Source organism: Mangifera indica, chromosome 13 (assembly GCF_011075055.1).
Source record: "Mangifera indica cultivar Alphonso chromosome 13, CATAS_Mindica_2.1, whole genome shotgun sequence".
Classification (NCBI taxonomy): domain Eukaryota; kingdom Viridiplantae; phylum Streptophyta; class Magnoliopsida; order Sapindales; family Anacardiaceae; genus Mangifera; species Mangifera indica.
This window is the reverse complement of record NC_058149.1, coordinates 14,113,310-14,134,688: the sequence shown is the minus strand read 5'-3', so window position 1 is coordinate 14,134,688 and position 21,379 is coordinate 14,113,310. Positions and strand designations below refer to the sequence as shown.

Below are 21,379 nucleotides of genomic sequence, written 5' to 3'. Positions count from 1 at the left end.
TCTTCACAGAGGATGAAGTCTGGAAGAAATTTAAAGAATTTGCAATTTTAATAAGACTGAAACTACCAGGAACCTTAATTGAGAATGAGATACAAAGAATGAATCATTGGAATAGATTTCAAACAAGTCTCATGAGTAAAGGCCACAATCAACTGAAAAAGCTTACCTGTACTTGGCACCTTACAAGGTTTGCTATTAAAACCTGAACCAAAGACACTGCAGCAGAAGTTTTCAAAGCTAGAAAGCTGAAATTTTTTGCCTGATCATGTTCTTTTACTTGCATTTGTTAAGGATGAATTCATTAAGGAAATTTGAAAACTTTTTAGTGTCAAATTAGGTGTGAACCAACTCTTGAAACTTTTTGGTATAAAATTAGGGTGTGACTATGAACCCACTCTTGAAATCTTTTAGTATTAAATTAGGAGGTGAACCCAAAAATACTTCTATTTATTTTTATTCACGTAATACGACGTATGATATGTATGTTCATAAAAAGTAATTTAAATGATTAAGAGATATGACTCTAAAGTAAAGAGTTTAAGTTCATATTTTTTTGATGACATACCATTATTTAATAAATATTATACAATACGATATAGATTGATATATGTATATATATATATTTAAAGTGATAATATAATAGGTGTATATCTAATAAATTTTAAAATTTTAATAAGTATTTATGATATTTTCAAAGGTGATAACATGAGAGTTAGAATTTTTTGTTATTTGGCTATTATTATTTTTAAAAAGATATATTTTTAATATAATATATAAAATTAAGGATTTTGTACAAACAACTAATCCTCAGGCAAGAAGAATGACGTACGTTCAGAAATTTTTGGATTGGGGCGAGGCTTTAAATTTTCATGGGTTAAAGGTAACAAGTAAGCCCAAGCCCAATAAACCAAAAGACACAGAACTGATAAATATAATACGGGTGGGTCCACGGGTTATGGACTAAAATATGATGCGTCGGGGCTTGCGCAAGCTGTTGCTGAAATCTCGTTCGTACATATAATCATATTCACCACCGTCTAACGACTCTCACCGACTGCGAGCCGTCGTGTTGAGTTGTATAAATATCTAAAAGCAGCGTCGTTTTGAATCCCGTCACAGCTTGACTCATTTTGTTGTGTGAAATCTGATATCAGAAGAAGAAGGAAATGCCAGGACTCACCTGTAATGCTTGCAACAAAGAATTCGGCGATGACGCCGAGCAGAAGCTTCATTACAAGTCCGATTGGCATCGCTACAATCTCAAACGCAAGGTCTTTTCGCTTCCTTAGTTTTTCAGTTTTTTTTCTTGTTTAAGAAGAAAAAAATTATATTAATTGAAAGATGATTCAAGTAGTTGTAGTTATGTTTGGAAATTCTGAATGCTGGAATTTTATCATTTAAAGGTTGCATCTTGATTTAAATATGTAAAAATTTTTAGGTTAAATATGCCAACCAAATGAGCCCAATTAATAGTAATTTTCATTTGTAAATAAATAGGTAGCTGGGGTTCCAGGAGTGACAGAAGGGTTATTTTTGGCTAGACAATCAGCTCTTGCTCAAGAGAAGAATAAGTTGAGTGAGACGCCAATGCTTTATAGTTGTGGGCTTTGTGGAAAGGGGTACAGAAGTTCAAAGGCTCATGCTCAGCATCTTCAATCAAAAAGCCACATCATGCGGGCTTCTCAAGGAATGAATTATGAAGACAGTAAGAAGGTGATAATTAAGCCTCTTCCGCATCATGCTGTGAATAAGCGACCACCTCAAAGAGAGGCCGATGATGAAGAGAGTGAAGATGAATGGGAAGAGGTTGATCAAGAAGAAGAATTGGTTGGTGAGGCTGCAAAGTCCTCGACTAATTTGAATGTGGGATCCACCTCTGATGTTGTCATGGAGGATGAGGACTTTGAGGAGTTCGATCCATCTTGCTGCTTCATGTGTGATGTTGAGCATGAGACAATTGAGAGCTGCATGGTCCACATGCACAAGCACCATGGTTTCTTCATCCCTGATGTTGAGTATTTGAAGGATCCTAAAGGCCTGCTTACTTATCTTGGTCTTAAGGTTGTGATTATGGATTATGTTATGTTCTTTATTTGTATAATCTTGGTAAATCAATTTACGTGCTCATAAAGCAGGATTTATTTTCACTTACATGCTGTTTTTTTTCAGGTAAAGAGGGACTTCATGTGTTTGTACTGCAATGACAGATGCCATCCCTTTAACAGCTTAGAAGCAGTTAGGAAGCATATGGAAGCAAAAAGTCATTGCAAGGTACATTATGGTGATGGTGGTGATGATGAGGAGGCAGAGTTAGAAGAGTTTTATGATTATAGCAGCAGGTTGTTTTCTCGCCCTTCAACTTAAGTTAACCTTCATTGTAGTTTGAGTTCTTATTTTAACGAGTGCATGCACTGTTCTATACAAATCGACATCTTTACTTGTTCATTGTTTAACAGTTACATAAGTGAGGATGGTAAACAGTTGGTCTCATCTAATGATATGGGCAACACTGTGGAACTTGGTGGTGGGTCTGAACTTATCATCACCAGGAGAACTGATAATGGAGTAACAACTAAAACATTTGGTTCCCGTGAATATTTGCACTATTATCGCCAGAAGCCACGCCCAACACCTGCAAATAATATGGCCATCACGGCTGCATTGGCCTCAAGGTTTGCTTTTCATTGCGCTATTCTTATTTCTTTAATTACAAGTAGGCATATGATGTCAGAAATAAAGTAGGCTACAATCATTTAGTGAAAGAGAAATGGTTTTTAATTTCAGGTACAGGAGCATGGGATTAGCAACCATACAATCAAGAGAGCAAATGGTGAGAATGAAGGTGATGAAGGAGATGAATAGATCAGGTGTAGAGGCCATGCGGACAAAGATTGGTATGAAGAGTAATGTCATCCGAAACCTGCCCAAGAATGTCCCATACTAGTCCCAAACTATGCTTTTAAGTTATCTAGGTTGAAATTTCATATCTCGGAGATGTTCTTCAACTTTGTATTGGAAAGACCTGCTTTACTTCTTTGCTATATTATAATTCCATGCTGCTATTTTTCTAGCAGTTGAGTGTTCATGTCTGGCAAGTTGTTTTATTTCTAGCGGTTCAGTGTTAAGCAATGACATATTCCATTTCTATGGGACAAATTTCCCTTAGTTTGACATTGTTTGAGATTAATAGAAACAAGAAAACTATATATATTTAGTTTTGAGTACCCAATTGGGATTTGAAGTAAGGATAAATTAAACCCAACTGAATACCCAATTGGGATTTGAATTAAAGATAATTAAACTTAATCATGAACCCAGTTGTAGTTATTATTTGAACAAGTCCATGCCCTGTCCTATGAAAATCAGCATCTTTACTTGTTCATTGTTTAACAGTTACAGGGATGAGGATGGTCAGCATTTGGTCTTATCTGATGATATGGGCAACACTCTGGAACTTGGTGGTGGTTCTGAACTTATCATAACCAGGAGAACCAATAATGGAGTAGCAACAAAAACATTTGGTTCCGGTGAATATTTGCTCTATTATCACCAGAAGCCACGCCCAACACCTGCAAATGATATATTCCAGTTCTATTGGACAAATTTCCCTTAATAAAACTTTATAAATCTAGTTTTGACTATTTAATTACATATTCAAATAATATGTTATTATCTAATTAGAGTTTTTAAATTAAAAATAAAATGATATTTAATAATATAATAACCTATTATCCAATTATTCAATTAGGTACTTAAAGCCGAATACCCATACCATTGTTTTTCTGAATTCATTTCCATTTAAGGTTTATAATGGCCAAATTCTGCCTAATTCAACCAACAACCACTTGGAATTCATGTCTAACCACTAAAAAGTACAAATATGTAACATAATATGTCACAAACGTAGCTTTTACATCTTTGAACGCTAATTGGATTTAGTATCCCGGTAATGCCTTCTAGTCCCAAGGATCATCATCCCTAAATCTTTCTCTTTTGATCATTTGCTTTCATTTTTCTGTTCTGGCACTGCAGAGAACCATGAAGAACAACCAAATAACCAAAACCACTCTTCTCAAACTCATAGGGCAGTGCAAAGTACCTAATTGTCATGGAAGCGGGATCGACGTCTCCGTGAACTGTGAAATAAAGGAAGGCAATGCATCAACTTACAAAGAATATTAGGCAATGAAATGAAAAAAATTCTACATATACTACTACAGAACTGAATTGCATGCCTCCCTCAAATCAAAGACTCCATCCCAACCATATCGACTTACCACACCATGTAAAGTGCATATGCTGAGAACTTCACATATTGAGAAAATCACCTAGACCACAGGAGCTAGTCCAATCAGAAAACCCTAGACATACAAAACACTATCCAATTCTTGTAAAATGAAAGGCCAAAATTGTGAATTTCTTCCAGATAATCACTTTTAACCACATCTCAACAATCTGGGGAAAAAAAATAATAATTCCCAAAATTTTCATCACAAAGAGATTCATACATAGCTATGGTATGAAAAAGCTTATGAATGGAAACCACAAAGCTATTCATAATAATATGAAATACTATAAATAAGAAATAGGAAGTAGAAATCAACACCACTGACCTACGAAGACCAGAGCCACGTCTAGAGGGCCCATTTGTACTCACAAACTCATCATCTGTCTCATCTATTCTATACTCTGCAAATTCTACAGATGTCACGGAACCTTCATCAGAGTTTGAAGTTTCATAACTCAAGCGGCGATTTCCTCTTCTGGTATCACTGACTCTTGATCTTCTTCTGTTTCTAGCATTCCTGAAATTATCAAATACCTGATACAAGATGCAGGAGGTCCACCAGTTGCCCTCATCACCAGGGAAGTCTTCAAATTCATCTCCAGTATCATCATCCCCATATTCAATAACATAGTCTCCCAAAACCACCCCACGCGGTACTTCTGAATGGATTGTGCTCAAAACATCAATGATCTCAGACGATTGCTGGAAATTTTCCCAATCAAGCTGCCGAGCAGGATCGATTTTTGAAGGACGAGAATGAGGATGCTCTATTTCTGCATGTTTTTGTAGTTCCACGTAAGTTCCAGTAAAAGAACACTGGTCCTCCTCACAACATCGTTTCTTCTCATTCAGAATTGTACGGACCTTATCAACAACCACCCACCCTGTGACTTCCCCTCTGCATAAGGGGCAAGCTGGTCTGCAACTACCATCTGATGCCACTGATTGAATGTCTGTTGTGGGATTTACATCAGAAGTTGATGGGGTTGACATACCATAGGCATTTTTGAATCGGTCCAAACAATTTGAGTGCAAATGACCTGTGTCACACACAAAAGCATGGCATCCTTTCTCATAAGATGAGCATTGGAGGAGTACACCATTGTGAGGGAAATCCAAGCATATTGGGCAAATCACATCGTTCCAATTGGTATTCAACTGAACATCCTTGATGTCAGAGACATTCAGTTGGCACCCCCTCCCATGAAAATGTTCAAAGGCCATAATATTATTTACACAAAGGCCTACAAGAACATGATAAGCACTTTCCTCCCTGATCAGAAACGTAGATCCAATTAAAAGAAACTTAGTGAAAATTCAAAGCATAAACCAACAAGCTCCAGGTTATGATGATAGAACAACCCTTGGTCTGTTACACCATGCCATCCAATATAACTGCATATAACCATAAAACAAGTTAAGCAAAAATAAAGTGAGCATAGTGCACAAGAAATTGACACTTCTATGCTCTTCGGAATAGAAAATCTAAAGCACAAGATACTAGAAAGTATGAGTTCCTATGAGTAACTAGTATATAGTTTGCTCTAATTAAGACGCTAATCCATTTTAATTGTTAATCAAATTGGTTTAGCACTTGGCAGCTGCAACGGATAAATTAAAAATCAAGGACCCTTATTTATTCTCACAAACCTGAGTCAAATAACATACATGAAAAACTGACAACATACAACAAAAGCTAACCGAAGAGCATTTTCTCTGCTTGAACAAGTCAGAACTTGAAATTCAAGAAAAGAACCAAAAACCGTAAAAACGATGCTCAGGACTTGAAATTCAAGAAAAGAACCAAAACCCCTAACAACAATCATCACACAACAGAAAAAATTATGCCCACATCATCTGAACACTTCAGATTTGCATCATTCAAACCTTAGTCAACTCAAATTTGATCAAACAAAGCAGAAAACACATATAATGAAAGTCTATCTCGACGCTGTCAATACACACTCCGTGATTCCAACAAGATACACGCATATAATAAAACCATCAAAATTGACACCTATAAACAAATTGATAATCCAAATAGACTTAATCACAGAAGTCGTCGAAAATAATCTATGATAAAGTTAACCCAACATCGTGGCACACAAAGATGGGCCATCTCTATATAGCCAAGAAACCTCAAAATTAATAGATAAAAAATCATGGGAAATCAGTTAAAAACGAATCCGGTAAAAGCATAAACAAAATAAAATTAACCGAAACGGTGACTGTAAAATTCAGCCATCAAAAAAATGAAACTGAAAGCAGAATCACCTCAGAACGAAAAATTTTGAAAACCCCAGATGGAGATAAGAGCAAAGAGATTGAGCGAAGCCTTTGCTGCGTATATGTTGTTGAGTTTGTGTGTGTGTGCGCGCGCGCGAGCGTGACCGCGCGTGTGTGCGCGTGTGTTTAGATCAGTTTTCACAGCAGGTCTTTGTTTTTCTTTCTTTCTAAAATAAGGATAAAAAATGCAAGTCACATATTTTTATTTAAATCACAAATTTACCCTTTGTGTCCTTTGACCATTTGAGGGTCAAAATCCAAATCCTGCAAACTTCTTCCACATGGTTCGTTTGCCAACCAAATAAAAGATTATTTCGAATTTGATTTTAAACCATCATTAAAAGAAGATGAGGAACTCCCATTAAAATAGGATAAAGTTGTCAGTGAAGCAAACTTTGGCTTAACAATGCCTACAAGACATTAATCTCGAGTTTAACATTATAAACTAAAACTTTAATTTGAGCTTACTTTGTTTAAGTCAAACAACGGTCAAAATTACAATAATTCAAAGCCAATATCTATCAATTTGGTCTTTTTGTTAGATATTTTCACAATTTTTACAATTATTGTTTTAATCAAACTCACATAATTCTATATCTTTTAAATATCTAATTGAATATTCACACATATCTACTTTTATAATATATATTAGGCTAAATGACTATTTCTCATCCAAAGTTGAATGCAAACTCAACTTTTTACTGTTAATTATTAAAAATTTAAATGCTCACTTATCTGTTAAATTTAACAGTTATTGTCAATGATAAAATAGTTATTTAAAAAATTTATTTAAATTCAGATTTTAGGATTATCTCTTAAGTTTTGAAAAACTATTTTTCTCCCCAAACTGCCTTTTTTCTTCAAGATTTAAAACCTGCTATTTCCCCTAGGTCATAGGGTTCCCTTAGCAAATTTTTAAAACCCTCCAAATATTTTTCTCTCTACTTGTCGCCACTCTAAGGTTTTGAAATATTGTGACACACAACCCAATCTCTTATTCCGTTTGTTGTTGTGTTTCCGACACCGTCCCCTTTGTCTTCAGCCACCAATCTGCCACAGGTCAAGCTGTCATCAAGCTTAATACCAGTCTTTGACAAGTTCCCTCTTTCCCGGAGACCTCTAGATGTGGTTTCTCTTCTTCTTCGTGTCATCGTTAAGCAACTCTTTCTTGGTTTCTTGTTGCTACTATCCACCAAGATCAAGCAAGTCCAGTTTACTCCACTTCACCCGCACTAGCCTTCCTCCTCAGTGACTCACCTTTACACAAATTAGACCCAAATCGAGCATGATCTCTTGCTTAACTTCAAACTCACTTTACATCGACAAGAGTCATCATAGGAGGGAGAAAGACGCTAATGACTCGATCTTGGAGGAGAAGCACACCGATGACAAAAAAAAAGGACGTCGTGACAATCAGAAACTAAAACTAAAGAGGGGTGAAACTATAATTTTTAAAAAAACAAGGGTGATGACAGAGATGGGAAAAATATGAGTTGAAAATTAGATTTCGAGAGAAAGTTAATTTTTAAACATAAAAAATATGAAATTAGTAAGCAAAAAAAAATTTTTATAACTTAAAAATAACTATAAAATATAAGGTTAAATAAATTTTTTAACTATTTTAAATCTGATAATAACAGTAAAACCGAACAAATAAATAGATATTTAAATTTTTAAAAGTTAACAAATAAAAAGTGAGATTTATATCAAACCTTGGGTGGACATAATGATTTGCCCTATATATTATACATGCATAAGACAAAACGTAATTGAAAATAAGGCCCACAAGGTCAGAAAATAGCTTGGCTTGCCAAATTGGCACGGCACGGGAAGGGGAATGAATGTCGCGAATGCAATCAATTGTAATAAAGATAAAAGAATTAATCAACTGGACAAACTATTCCATTTGGGGTAAAAGCTAAAGCTATTACAAATATAAAAGCTGAAAGCTACTATCCTAAATACTTCAAACTCAAAATTAGGTGCATCAAACATAGGCAAATTCTCAATAACTTGAGGGTTAAACTATTCCTGATCCTCAATTATACGGGTTACAATGCCTACAGCAATAGTTCTCCCTGAAGCTCTTAGAAACACCCTACCGAGAGCTCTACAGTTTGAGAATTCCTCCACACAGACTGGTCCTTGCAAGGCTACCTGAAAGTAGAGAAAATTGGAAGGTCAAAACAAACGTCTTGCTTCTAGGTTTATGTTTCCGACTAAGCCATCAAAATTTTATAGCAGACTGAGCTGTTATCGTTATTCACCTCAATTACAGCTCTCTGCTTTGCAGTAAGACAGCGGGGTGCTTTTTTTGTAACTTTTCCAGTCTTTGTGTCAAGTAATGACACCATTTTTACAATTTTTGCAGCCTCCTTTGCATGGTGTATATGAAATTCCAACTGATAATTCCAATCAGATGATAAGACTAATCTTATCGAAGAAATAACATTGTCCAACAAAAGATAGCAACAATGTCAGTTAAGTCAAAGCTTTACCTGAGAACCAATTAAAATGGGGGCTGCGAAATCCAAAACAAGCACCTTCAGCTCCAAATGTGCTGAAACTGCAACAGGGAAATCAGGGTGACATAACACACCTCCAGCAATCACATGGCTTGCATCGATACCTTGCAGACTGACACCTACATTGTCTCCAGCTCTTGCAATAGCACAAGCCTGAGAGTCACGATCTAGGGCATGCACAGTGCCTACATCTCCAAATGGCATGACTAAGACCTAGAATTTCAGACAAAATGGCATAGTTTATAGTTTAGAAGACGGCAGCAACAGTTACAAATGGCACATATATTGGCAGAAAATATCACATTAGCAAGCAAACTCAGACAGCAAAGAACCAAAATGAAAAGCAACTACAAGAAAGGGGTCATTCCATATCCAATAGCCATTTTAAAAACCGCCTAATCTGACATCATTTGCCCAATCACCATATGCAGGATATTGACAGCAAGCTCTACATCTTGGAAATAGAACACCAGCAAATAATGCAGCAAAGGCAAATCTATTTAAAGAAAATATTTTGTATGTGCATATATGAATATCTTCAAACTTAAAACGTTTTGAGAGAGGATAAGGTTGCTTTTCCTTTTACTAACACAAGAGAAGAATCAAAGTTAAAAAATATACTGAAGAATGACACCACCAACATTGAAACACAACTAGGCATATTATATACAGAATAATTTTCTAAAGCCTTAGATATGACCCTTGACTAGCATTGACCAAACTTTAAAACTGAAATCGATCCATTTATTTCAAAAACAATGAACAAAGAGTTCAGTCAATCACATCTACCACCAAATAAAGGCATACCTTCATTCCACTTCGAAGAGCTCCAGCCTCCAATTTACCACAGGCAGACACATGCCCACGCTGTAATTTAACAACATCGCAAATGGGCATAATTAGAGGCTTTGAAAAATCTCTAGCAGGAGGTTGTAAAGAATCAATTGCATCCAAAAGACAGGGCCCTTGATACCTGCAATAAAATACCTAATAAAATTTCAACCTCAGTGACATCAGCAGAAATTTATAAAATGCAATCACGTTACACCCTTAGTTAAATCTCATATTGGTAAAAACATGGAAGAAATATTAGATATGTATAGGAGACAAGATTGAAGATTCTTAAGTTGTCAAGACGTGTTTTGGATTATAAAACCCAAAAATAAAACTGAAATGGACTCTGTCCAAAGTGATAAATATCTTGACAAATGGTATCAAACTACTCAGTCTGTTCCCTTGTGCAATAAGGGGGACATGAGTGAATACTACATGCTTAAACAAATCCTATATCGGCAAAACACGAGAGAAATGTTGATTATGTATGGGAGACATGACTGGTTAAATAACATGTAAATTCCTAAGTTTCAAGAGGTTTTTCGGGTTGCTCATAAGCCTAAAAGCAAAACCATAATAGATTGAGTCTCCAAATAGGATAATATTTTAATAGTGAATTAGATTATTGGATTAGAATGTTATAAATCCAACAACAGTCTCTTCATAATAGTGAAAATATCAACTATCAAGGCAAACATATTATACTTACCAGTCATTTAGAAAATAAAACATGACTCACCAAGAAGATAGCTGAACATCAGAAGGAGCAGCCACCAAATTTTGATTTTCAATGGCACTCAATGGAATCCATGACACAGAGGAATCCTTAAAACTACAAGTACGAAGAAATGTTCCAAGTTGTAGTTTTATTGATTCAAATCGATCTTTGGAATATTGCACAGAATCCATTTTGTTGACTGCAACTATAAGTTGATCAATACCAAAACTTCTGATGAGTTGTGCATGCTCCCTCGTCTGTCCTTTTGTACTATCCATACCCACTTCAAACGAGCCTACTGAGGCATCTATAACAAGAATGGCAGCATCAGATTGTGTTGCTCCAGATATCATGTTTGGAACGAAATCCTTATGGCCAGGGGAGTCAAGCACAACAACATGGTATTTTTTGGAATCAAAATATGCAACAGCGACAGTCATGGTTATTCCACGTTCCCTTTCTTCAGCACTCTCATCCAATGCCCAGGCATAAGCAAAAGATCCTTTGCCCTGATTGAATTATAAACACCACATTAATCGAACAATAACAAGTATTAACAGCACCAATGCATGCAAAAATCCCACACAAACATAAAAAGTCACTCTGAGATACCTGTAATTTGGCTTCTTTCTCATATTTGTGCATTTCTTTCTGAGATATTCGTCCAAGAAGAAACAAGAGTCTACCCGAGAGTGTTGACTTTCCCGAATCAACATGGCCAACCTAAATGATATCAGATGAGTAAGAATCACATATATGACTAAACAAAAAAACTGAGTTTGATTTCTCATAACAAAAGATAAAAATTCAGTGGTTGACTAACTATTGCAAGATTTAGCTGAGTCAATCTATCTCCTGCATTGTCAGGAAGCATCCATTTTTCAGGTTTATACTGTGCATTTGAGTTCTTTCTTCTAGCATTAACACTGGATGAGCTTCCAGAGCTAAGGGACAATGTCGAGTTCTTTGTACTACTGGGACAAATTTGTGGCTGAGCTATATTAGTTGGAAAACCACTGCTACTATATGCATCACTTAAACTGTTGCTAACTGCAACATCATTAGAATGACTGCTGTCATCTGTATTGCCATGTCTGTCTTTTGATGTTACAGTAGAAGAGCTCTCTGAACTTCTAGTGCTTACTTGTACTTCTTCATTCTTTGAATATTTGCTATCATCCACACTATCTTGCTTGTCTTTTGGCACTAATGCTTTGGGCTTGTCTTTTGGGACTAATGCTTTGGCACCATCAGATTTTTTAGCATTTGATTTATCAACAGTACCATTTTTCTCAGAGACACCGGAGGAAACTCTGGAAGATTTCATGTCCAGAAGATTGTCTACAAGTTCAGGACAATAAAGCAGTATGATAAAGTTGAAAAGAAGCAAAAGTATTGATCAAATTCTTTAATCAGAATGCATCAATCTGGCTTACTATAGCTGGGAGAACTACAGAATTATATAAGTACAAATGCACACACAATCACAAAAAACTCAAGAATCAAGTACTGCTGATCAATGACAATAATGAAACAAAGATAGATATATATATATATATATATATATATATATATATATATATATATATATATGCTTAAAGAACAGAAGAGAAGTCCTCTGGTTTCCTAGGTATCTAAAAATGACAGCATTTGCGATTTGATTTTTATAATGGACTTCTAGAGACATCAAAAGAATAACCAGTGAAGAATACCTTTCAAACCCATTTTGGAGGAACATAAACCCTTAGAAACCAAATCATCTGGCGATGGGACATCAAACTTAAAAGGGGCTGTATCATTAACATATGTAAGGACAGTTATCAAACATAGAATCAAGGAAGAATTTCAAAAAGCAGATAGACAGCCACTGGACAACAGTAGAACTTATTAGATTCATAACGAAGTATTCTAACCAAACAAAGGTTATGTTAAATCTCCAAAGATAAAACTCCACATCCTATTGTATGACATGTGCAGACCTATTTTGATTTTAGAGTTGATATGAGAACTAAAAGCCTCATGAAATTCATGAAAATTTGCTTTGATATTCCCAATCTTGTGGAGGTTATCGCCTACTCCAGTCACAACATCATCTTTCGGCTGTTGACCTACTACAGTCATTTTGGGAGTCTGATGCGGTGATGATGCAAAAAGAGACTTGGCCATCATAGATGCTCCAGAATTTTGGCACATGCCCCCAACTGCATGAAAGAGATCTACTCCATATAAAGGAAAACCAAATGAAGGAAAATTGTGTAACAAGAACACTAGCAAAGATGTCCGATTCAAAACCTAAGACAGATGAAAACTTGCTGCATTATGTCCTCAAAAAATGATAGTAAAGTCAGCCAACAAAGTTGATGCCAAACCATGTCTAAGACTAACATGTCATACTTTGCCAGGATTTTTGCACGACACCAACTGCATGAAAGAGATCTACTCTATATAAACAAAACCAACTATAGAAGAATTGTGCAACATGGACACTAGCAAAGATGTCCAATTCAAAATCTAAAACAGATGCAAACTTGCCACATTTTGACCTAAATAAAAAGATAGTAAAGTCTGTGAAAAAAGTTCACATCAAACCATGTCATAATTTGTCAAAGAAGCCAAAAACAAACATCAGGGGCAAAGCTGTGTCTTTGTCACATAGAAGATAAGAAAATGAAAATTGATCCATAGAATAAGCAAATAGTTCTAGTTAAAGAAAAACAAGTTTAAAAGGAAAATTATTATTAGAGAACAATACACATACCTGATGTATTAGCACCGTTGCCAGAAAATTTAACCAGAGGAGTACGGAGAACTCCACAAATATCACATACAGACATGCAATCATCATTATCATAGGTACAAATAGAGCAACGCCAAATCCCAGGCTTTGAAGCTTCTGGCTTAAACTTGGTTGCTTCGCCTGTTTCAGCAAATTAGAATCAAGACATTGGTAACATAACAAACACCCATATCAACACTGCAATCATAAAACTCCAAATTACCATCTTACATGAGCATTACAATTGACGAACTAAGGAACTAACCCTTGAAACCTCTACCACCATATAACGAAGAAAGAAGCAACATAATGAAGAAATTGAAAACCGGATGCTGTAAAAGACTAACCCCAATTGTACACATAACTAAAAAGGAAAGATGTTATATTGCCAGCATGCAATTAACTGGTTATGATAACTAAAAACATAATTCTAACAACCTGTAACATTTTATTATCAAAAAGAATATATATATATATATAGAGTAAACTATTATATGATCTGTATGTTAAAAAATTTTTCTGATGAGGACAAACATTTATCATGATTTAATTTAATAAAACCAAGTAATAAATAATCTAATGAAAGTTTATGGATGAATTTAATGTCATCAATAAGGATAGCCCAATACATTTCATAGGCTATGATCTAGGTGGACGGCATCAATGCAAGCATTAAGTTTTATTGTACCTTCGATGGAGTCTAATAATCTATTACATATTGGTTAAGTTCCCTATCCAAAACCGAAAACCTAATGTAGTCTTCTAATACTCATTCAGACAAATTCCAAGAACAAATTCAGAAAACATGACCCATCATGTATTCTTGCAACCTTAAAGTGCAAATTGTATTTAGTTTATCTTGTTCACGTAAATTTTTCTTACATTGTGTGCGACAGAACATCTTAAATATAAAGCATATTTGATAAATATTAGTATTTAGCATATTAACATAGATTCTAACCGTTTCCCTCAACATCATAGTCGTAATCATAGTCATCGTAATCTTCACAATCATCGTAGCCGTCATCGTAATTGTCATATTCGTAGTTAAATTTCCGAGGCATGGTCCTAATAACATAAAATAATAACTGAATCAGAAAAACATCAAAATACCCATAAGAAAGTCAAAGACCTAAAGTGCGAAGAACTTGAAACAGAAGTACATACCTGCAAACGCCGAGAGAATTCAGTACTGATTTAACAACTCATGATGAATCAAAAATTTTTTCAATAATAAGATCGACGGCGGCCTCTTAGTTCAAAGCATATTGCTCAACACGAATGTATGTATCTGCTTGGAAGCCAAAACGGTGGCGAGATGATTGCCTTTGGGAAGAAAAATAAAAGATTCGTAAAATTGAAATTGGATTACTTTCGCATTCTGAGAGAAAACAAGTAGTCAGAAAAAAAATTTCTAAAATTTAAATAAATAAATAAAAATTACCCTGGAGAAATGGAGGAGACGAGCGATGGAGATGCTTCTGTTCTTTCTTTCTGACGTGTAGGGATACACGGGCAACTTGCGAAGTCTTAAAAAAAAAAAAAGAACTCTTTTAAATACAAACACAGTAATTTCAATCGAGTAAATCACTGATCTCGACGTAATGTTTGATGAAATAATTTGTCACACCTTAGATTTCTAAATTATAATTTTTACCCTAAACTCATTTTATCCTTGACTTATTATATCAAGAACTTATATTTCTAATTTTTGTTTTTAAAAATATATGAAAAAATTCTATATAATTATTTTTTAATTTAGTTTTGCGCCAATGTATTATTCACATTATTTTTCCCTTTTTGTTTTTATTTTTTGAGTGTTTGTATTTTTTTCTTCCCTACATCAAATACTTAAACATTTTGGGAATTTTCTTTCAAAATTTAACATGATTGTTAAATTTATATGCAACGCCGCCGATTGCAATTTTTGACGGCATATATGAAGGAATAACAAGACTACCTGTGAAATCAGATAAAAAGTTGGCCTTATTAACATTTCTTACAAACGTAATGAAATTTTTCGTGCAAAAATAATAATAAAAATTCATAATTAATCATGCATAATAACCAACAAATATTTGTCACACATGTTAAATCATAATGCCCCATATTAATTATTAAACACAAATAATTATCACATTGAACCCAATAATATCTGATTTACAAAAGAAAAATGATATAAAAACCCAATTTTAATATCTAATTAAATATATAAATGATTTATTATTATGTAATTAACTGTTATTTTATTTAATTAAATACTTGAAATTGAATACACATAATTTTATTGGCTACAAAAACTCATTAGAAAATCATCATACAACAAAAAAATAAATAAATAAATAAAGCTATTACAACTACATTTGCTGAAAAGCTTTACAAGACAACGGTTTCTATGAGATGAGTATGGTTAAGAACCAAGTTCCAGTCACGAGAGAGATTCTCAATTTCTCACAGCCTTTCATCACTTGTCAGTATGGCATAAAAATCATTTGAAATGTGCTGTTGTTATGTAGCTAATTCCAGAACTTGAAAATCATCTGTCTGATAGGACCGAGTCACTCCAAGAAAGAATGAGATCCCGGACAACAGTGGGAAAGTCTGCAAGATGAGGTTCAAAAGTTCGGGAAGCTTGAACAGATTGTTCGCCTCCTTACACAAAACTAAAGGAAATTGTGTATGATGCAGAGAAGTTTAATGAAATTTACCTCTTACAACTTCCATAGCCACTGAAGGCAAATCTATGTCACTTTCAACCAGTCTGTATACATCCACAAGCTGCAATATACACAATATCATCTCAGTTAAGTTATTGTAATTGGATATGGAAACAAAAAATATTACCATTCACAGACCTCCTGAATGTGAAGCTTTGAATCTTCAGTCAGAGCAAGAAGAAGCTGTCGGCGGATTCCTTCATCAGTGAAGAAAAGGCGAGTTCCATCTTTAATGGTGTCAGTCAAGTCCAGCTTTCTCTCAACTTGCAAGCTCTTTGAATTTTGCCTAGAAAAAAAAAAAGATAAAAAGAAAAATGTAATTATAAGTTCTTAAAGTCCTCAAGCAGAATAAATAATAAAGTTCACAACTGGGTAGTAAGATGATACATACGTGCTCTTCACTTGCAATTCAGGATTACTGCTTATCTTTGCCACATTTTCCTTTGCAAGGACAATAAGGTTTTCAAGCCGTTTCCACTGGAAAACTCCATCTTTGAAAAGAACCTATTAAAGCATCAAAATTTAAAAACTGTCAATCTTAAGGTAATCGATTATGGCTAATCAGGTTGTGGCATATCTCCTCCAAACATTTAACTCCAAATAAATAGGTACTTGTAAGGTACAGCTAAGGAGAAAGGCTTTTGAACTGACCTTTATGAGACGTTCACGAAGAGCTGGATTTGGGTCTGTCAGCAGGCGCTTTGCTACATATGGATAAGCAACCTGGTTTACAGCTTAAGGTCAATACAAATTGAAGTGGAAAAAGAAAAGTAAAAACTGAATGAAAGTGTATTGACAGTTGCAAGTGCAGCTAAAACAATATCATGCATAAATGGGAGAGCCTAATTCATGAAAACAGAGAGCAGCTAATCACAATAACTAGTGTAGTAGGTGTTGAACATTTTAGTCAAAAGTATTTTCACAACGAGTAGAAGGGATTTGGGATTCAGGACAGTGCTGCCAGAGCTGACATAAGAGATGAGGAAAAGAGGATAAGACTAATCTTCACCTCAAGAAATTTAAAATCTGGCTTCAATGTGAAACAGATGCCCTCTTGAGTCAGCAAAGAACGGATGACAAGAGAAAACTTCTCTGGGATACGGATAGGGTAGTTGTAAACCAACTTGTTAAATTGTCCTGCGGTAAATTAAGAAAAAATATTACTTTGATCAAATTCCCCAGTAATCATCTAAAGCAAAAACCACATATAAAAATCCAGTGAGAGCAGTATATTATACATAAGCACCTGTAACGCTTCGGAAATTAAAATCAGAAAGTCCTTTTCCAGCTGAGTTTTGCCAAATTGCTTCTAATGCTGGAATAATAGGAGAGACATCAGTCCCTTTTGCCAAGAAGCCAAGCCTAGTAAAATCATTTGCCATCTCGGCATAGTCCTCATTAACAGCATGGACAACAGCATCGATCAAAATCTGTTTATTTTGCTGAAAGACATAAAACCGATCAAGATGAAGGCCCAGGACAAAATATATCTACCACATGTATGTGTTACGATCTTCTCTAGCAGGAATAATACATTGTTATTGATTTTGCCAAACTTCTCAACCAGATTTCATTGCATCTCACACTCACCTTCATAGGAAAAGAACAACTCATTAACAAGTTTTTTAATGTCTGTAATGTGTATTTTATTGCGATGCATTCACCAATAACAATTGATGATATAAATAATTCCAGCCCCTTTTCCTTTTCTAATTCTTTTTTTCCTGATCATTCTTTGGTTACCAAGAAAACTTCTGTGAATTATAAAACTGGTTTTCTGGTGAAGATATACCGATTTTATAAAAAAGTTAATAGATCCTTCTCTGTGTAGGCAAACCATATGCTGGTTTCTAAAGCACAATACCATCAACAACTTTCATGATACAATACATAGTCAACTTATATTGTTAAGTTACCACTTGACTTGAAAGTTTAAGCTTATAAAAAAGAACCCAACAATAGTATTTAAGTTCTAGTCTCTTATCAACAATCAATGCTATCTATATCTGGTATTATCTTAAGAATTATAGCAAATAAATTAGTAATTTTATATGTCATAGCTTTAATCAGAATAAAAATCTTACCAAAAATCAAATTGACTTTGTATTGAATAATTTGAAATACACAACTCACTTGACTGAGCTCAGCAACATTCCCAAAGTCCACATAAGCAATACGTCCATCACGCATAGCAAAGATATTACCAGGATGTGGGTCTCCATGAAACAATCCAAATTCTAGCAGCTGCCGTAATGCTGCACTCACTCCAACTGTCAGAAGTCCATCTACATCAATACCAGCTCTCTTAATAGCCTGAGACATGAATACCAAAAATGTGATCTAAGGTATTATCTGGTAATATTGCTTTAAAGAAAGTGATCAAGTATTCAATTTCATTATCTATCTTTAATCTTGATATTCAACCTGTGGATCAGTGCAGCGAATACCATCTATCCATTCCATCACTAAAACACGTGGACCAGAAAGCTGCTTGTAAACCCGAGGGATTTTGACAGTGGGATCATCTTTAAAGTTCTCCAGAAAGTCCTCCATATTTCAAGCTTCCTGAAAGACATTGAGTCATAAATTTAACTAATCTATAGAAGAAAATAACAGAAGTAACGTGCTGAAAGGTGAAAATTGTAAGGCCAGAGACTCAAAAGTGACACGCCAAAAACAATTTATTTTAAAAGCCTCTTTAGAAGGAACCAAACTAATCCAGATATTAATTATGTGAAAGAGCATAAGGCAGCTCTAAAGGGTACCAAAGTGTAATCAATCTCCTCCAAAAGCTTTTCACCAAATTCATCAACTATCAGCTCAGCATTGCAACCAAGTTTCTGTAGACTAATTCCATTTAAGAATGAAGCAAGGGTTCTGAATAGAAAAAGATCCCGATAGATTATAGGCTCTATCTGAGGCCTCTGCACCTATAAGCATAAGAATTTGCCTTAATTACCTTGCAAAATTCCACACCGAACTTTTTGATACAAGAGCAACATGTAACAAACCTTAATTGCAACATCCTCTCCTGTTTCACGTAGGGTAGCTCTGTAAACTTGGCCTAAACTTGCAGCTGCGATTGTCTGTGAAGAAATTTTGCTGAAAATAGATTCCAGGGGTTGGCCCAACTCCTCTTCTATAATGCAAAAAGCAACCTATGAAACTATTCACTAGTTAAGCAAAAGGATCCAATCCAAGCCCTTTTAAATGTAATATTTCAAAAACGTTCCATAAAAGTTTCCTTTGCAAAAAGACAATTATTAGTCAAGTGTGCTTTAACCTGATTAGGGAAAGGGGGGACATCATCTTGAAGAATGCAGAGTTCATTCATGTAATCTTCTCTAATTATATCAGGCCTGTTTGCGAGAACCTGCAGAACATGGTAACTAGCCAGTCAATAAATGAGCTAACAATGAGTGAACATTATTTGACACCCAAAAAATGAAATTCAAGCTTCAACACATATATAACAGTTGTCAAGTTCAGATCAAAGTAAACCACTCCAACATTTCAATAGATTTTAAAACTTAAAACTCTAAATATAACAGTAATAATGAAGACAAATTTATTCAAGTCTTAATACAGTTGATGAAAAATAAAAATAATTAGTCCGATAAAACTAAAATTTATAAAGATATATCGTATAGCATCTAATTACAGGTAAAAATATAAAAAATGACAAACCTGGCCAGCTTTGATAAAAGAAGGCCCCAAATTACACGAGATTCCGGAGTTGGCGTGCACGATCAGGAACTACTTCTTTATCCCTCCCAACCACGCAATCATACATCAAAGCAGACCAGTAAAGTCCCAAATTCCAAACTATCTCCAATCCACGTAACATTAATGACGCTATAGCCCCTCTGGATTCTAACACCTTATTCCTCACCTGATTACCAACAACAACACAATTCAAATTCAAATTCAAATTAAACTGACTCACATACACAAATTGATTCATCCCAATAACTTATATTCAAATCCCTAATAAAATAAACTGAACAAATTCAATAAATTAAACTCGAATAAAACTACCAATTAACTGTAAAACTAAGTAAAGAAACTTTTTAACACAATTACAGCTCCCTAATCATACTGTCTCGGGCGAGTACTTGCGAAAAGGCACGCAGACGCCGCGCTCGATGTCTAATTGTTCCATGGCACTACTAGAAGAGGGTGATACTTTCAAAGCTTTCTTCTCAGATAAGCTCCGTGATGTTGAAGCAAAGCCGTTAACGTAAGCCTCACTCTCCATCGAAGCTGCCAAGTTCGTAATCGATAACGTCTTCCTTCGCCGTGATGTGACGGAGAAACGAATTGGAGATTTTGAAGTTACGCTTCTGTGATTGTTGGCAGATAGGAAGAGTGAGTTTATGCAGTTGGCATGACTAAAAGCCATGCTTGCTTGCTAGCTAGTTAGGAGTAGAGTTGAGAGGTGATGTTCAAATCAAAACCCTAAACAAGAGCAGACTGATTTTGGTAGTTAACGAGAAAGTTCAAAAATCGGTTGAGATTGAATTGAACTGAAATTGAGTAGCCACAGAAACTTGTTTTGGGAAACATTATATATATATATATATATATATATATATATATATATATATATATATATATATAGACGATGTGAAAGGCGGCAAAAAAAATAGGCCGAAGGAGTATGTTCCATCCAAGTTTAAATGTGTTCTCAAAATCATATTAATAGAGTTTAAAAAACTAAAAGTTCTATCTATAATATTACTATCATTCAAATTTTTAGGTAAAATGAGGGATAAAATTATTATTTTATTCATAATATTAAAAAATATAAAATTTGTTATTTTTTCTCCTTAAATTTTAAAAATTAATAATTTAACTCTTAACTAAAGTTTTTTAACTTTGAAAAGTCTTTTTTTCTCTCAAATTTTTTCTTCACCTCTCCAGCCACCATCTTCAATGCCAACGACTTCCACTCTCTACCCTAAACCGTTGGTTGACGCATTAGACAAATTTGGAATGGAAGACGAAGAGATCGATATGATCTAGGCGAAGAGATCGGCGAGATCTGTGTGAAGAGATTCAGATCTCTTCATCGACAAAGAGATCTAGAATCTCTTCACCCAGATCTCTTCGTTCTTTTTGTCGTTAGTCTTTTCAGATCGTCGGAGAAAGTGGCTAAAGAGGAAGAAAAAAATTCAAAGGTTTTGGGGGGGGGGGGGGGGAATCTGATTTTTCAAAGTTTAAAAACTTTTGGAG

General features: G+C 34.8%; 3 protein-coding genes and 1 pseudogene across 10 annotated transcripts; 1 reads left to right on the top strand and 3 right to left on the bottom strand.

Moving 5' to 3' along the window:
• Positions 1-990: 990 nt before the first annotated feature.
• On the top strand, positions 991-3,085 carry LOC123194634 (cytoplasmic 60S subunit biogenesis factor REI1 homolog 1-like). The gene is made up of 5 exons (XM_044607949.1): positions 991-1,271; positions 1,498-2,061; positions 2,170-2,339; positions 2,457-2,672; positions 2,785-3,085. Exons 1-5 carry the CDS (start codon positions 1,167-1,169, stop codon positions 2,942-2,944), a joined length of 1,215 nt encoding a protein of 404 aa, XP_044463884.1. The 5' UTR covers positions 991-1,166; the 3' UTR covers positions 2,945-3,085.
• A 744-nt stretch (positions 3,086-3,829) lies between these two features.
• On the bottom strand, positions 3,830-6,750 carry LOC123194633. Of its 3 annotated transcripts, none has more exons than XM_044607945.1 (3): positions 6,563-6,750; positions 4,614-5,683; positions 3,830-4,136 (listed from the first exon to the last, which is right to left on the bottom strand). In XM_044607945.1, exons 2-3 carry the CDS (start codon positions 5,510-5,512, stop codon positions 4,100-4,102), a joined length of 936 nt encoding a protein of 311 aa, XP_044463880.1. In that variant the 5' UTR covers positions 5,513-5,683; positions 6,563-6,750; the 3' UTR covers positions 3,830-4,099. The 3 variants fall into 3 exon arrangements, with proteins under 3 accessions (XP_044463880.1, XP_044463881.1, XP_044463882.1); XM_044607946.1 differs by lacking the exon at positions 6,563-6,750 and adding an exon at positions 6,176-6,381; XM_044607947.1 differs by lacking the exon at positions 6,563-6,750 and adding an exon at positions 6,306-6,330.
• Positions 6,751-8,412: 1,662 nt separating this feature from the next.
• Positions 8,413-15,013, bottom strand: LOC123194972 (elongation factor 1-alpha). 6 transcript variants are annotated; one of them, XM_044608483.1, is made up of 13 exons: positions 14,872-15,013; positions 14,595-14,753; positions 14,389-14,494; positions 13,410-13,568; positions 12,631-12,852; positions 12,364-12,441; positions 11,475-11,992; positions 11,264-11,374; positions 10,673-11,160; positions 9,907-10,072; positions 9,073-9,312; positions 8,842-8,976; positions 8,413-8,731 (listed from the first exon to the last, which is right to left on the bottom strand). In XM_044608483.1, exons 3-13 carry the CDS (start codon positions 14,489-14,491, stop codon positions 8,600-8,602), a joined length of 2,352 nt encoding a protein of 783 aa, XP_044464418.1. In that variant the 5' UTR covers positions 14,492-14,494; positions 14,595-14,753; positions 14,872-15,013; the 3' UTR covers positions 8,413-8,599. The 6 variants fall into 6 exon arrangements, with proteins under 6 accessions (XP_044464418.1, XP_044464419.1, XP_044464417.1 ...); XM_044608484.1 differs by having other exon boundaries at positions 14,389-14,495; positions 14,595-14,718; positions 14,872-14,955; XM_044608482.1 differs by having other exon boundaries at positions 14,389-14,495; positions 14,595-14,808; positions 14,872-14,944.
• A 645-nt stretch (positions 15,014-15,658) lies between these two features.
• Positions 15,659-20,712, bottom strand: LOC123193909 (annotated as a pseudogene).
• Positions 20,713-21,379: the final 667 nt, after the last annotated feature.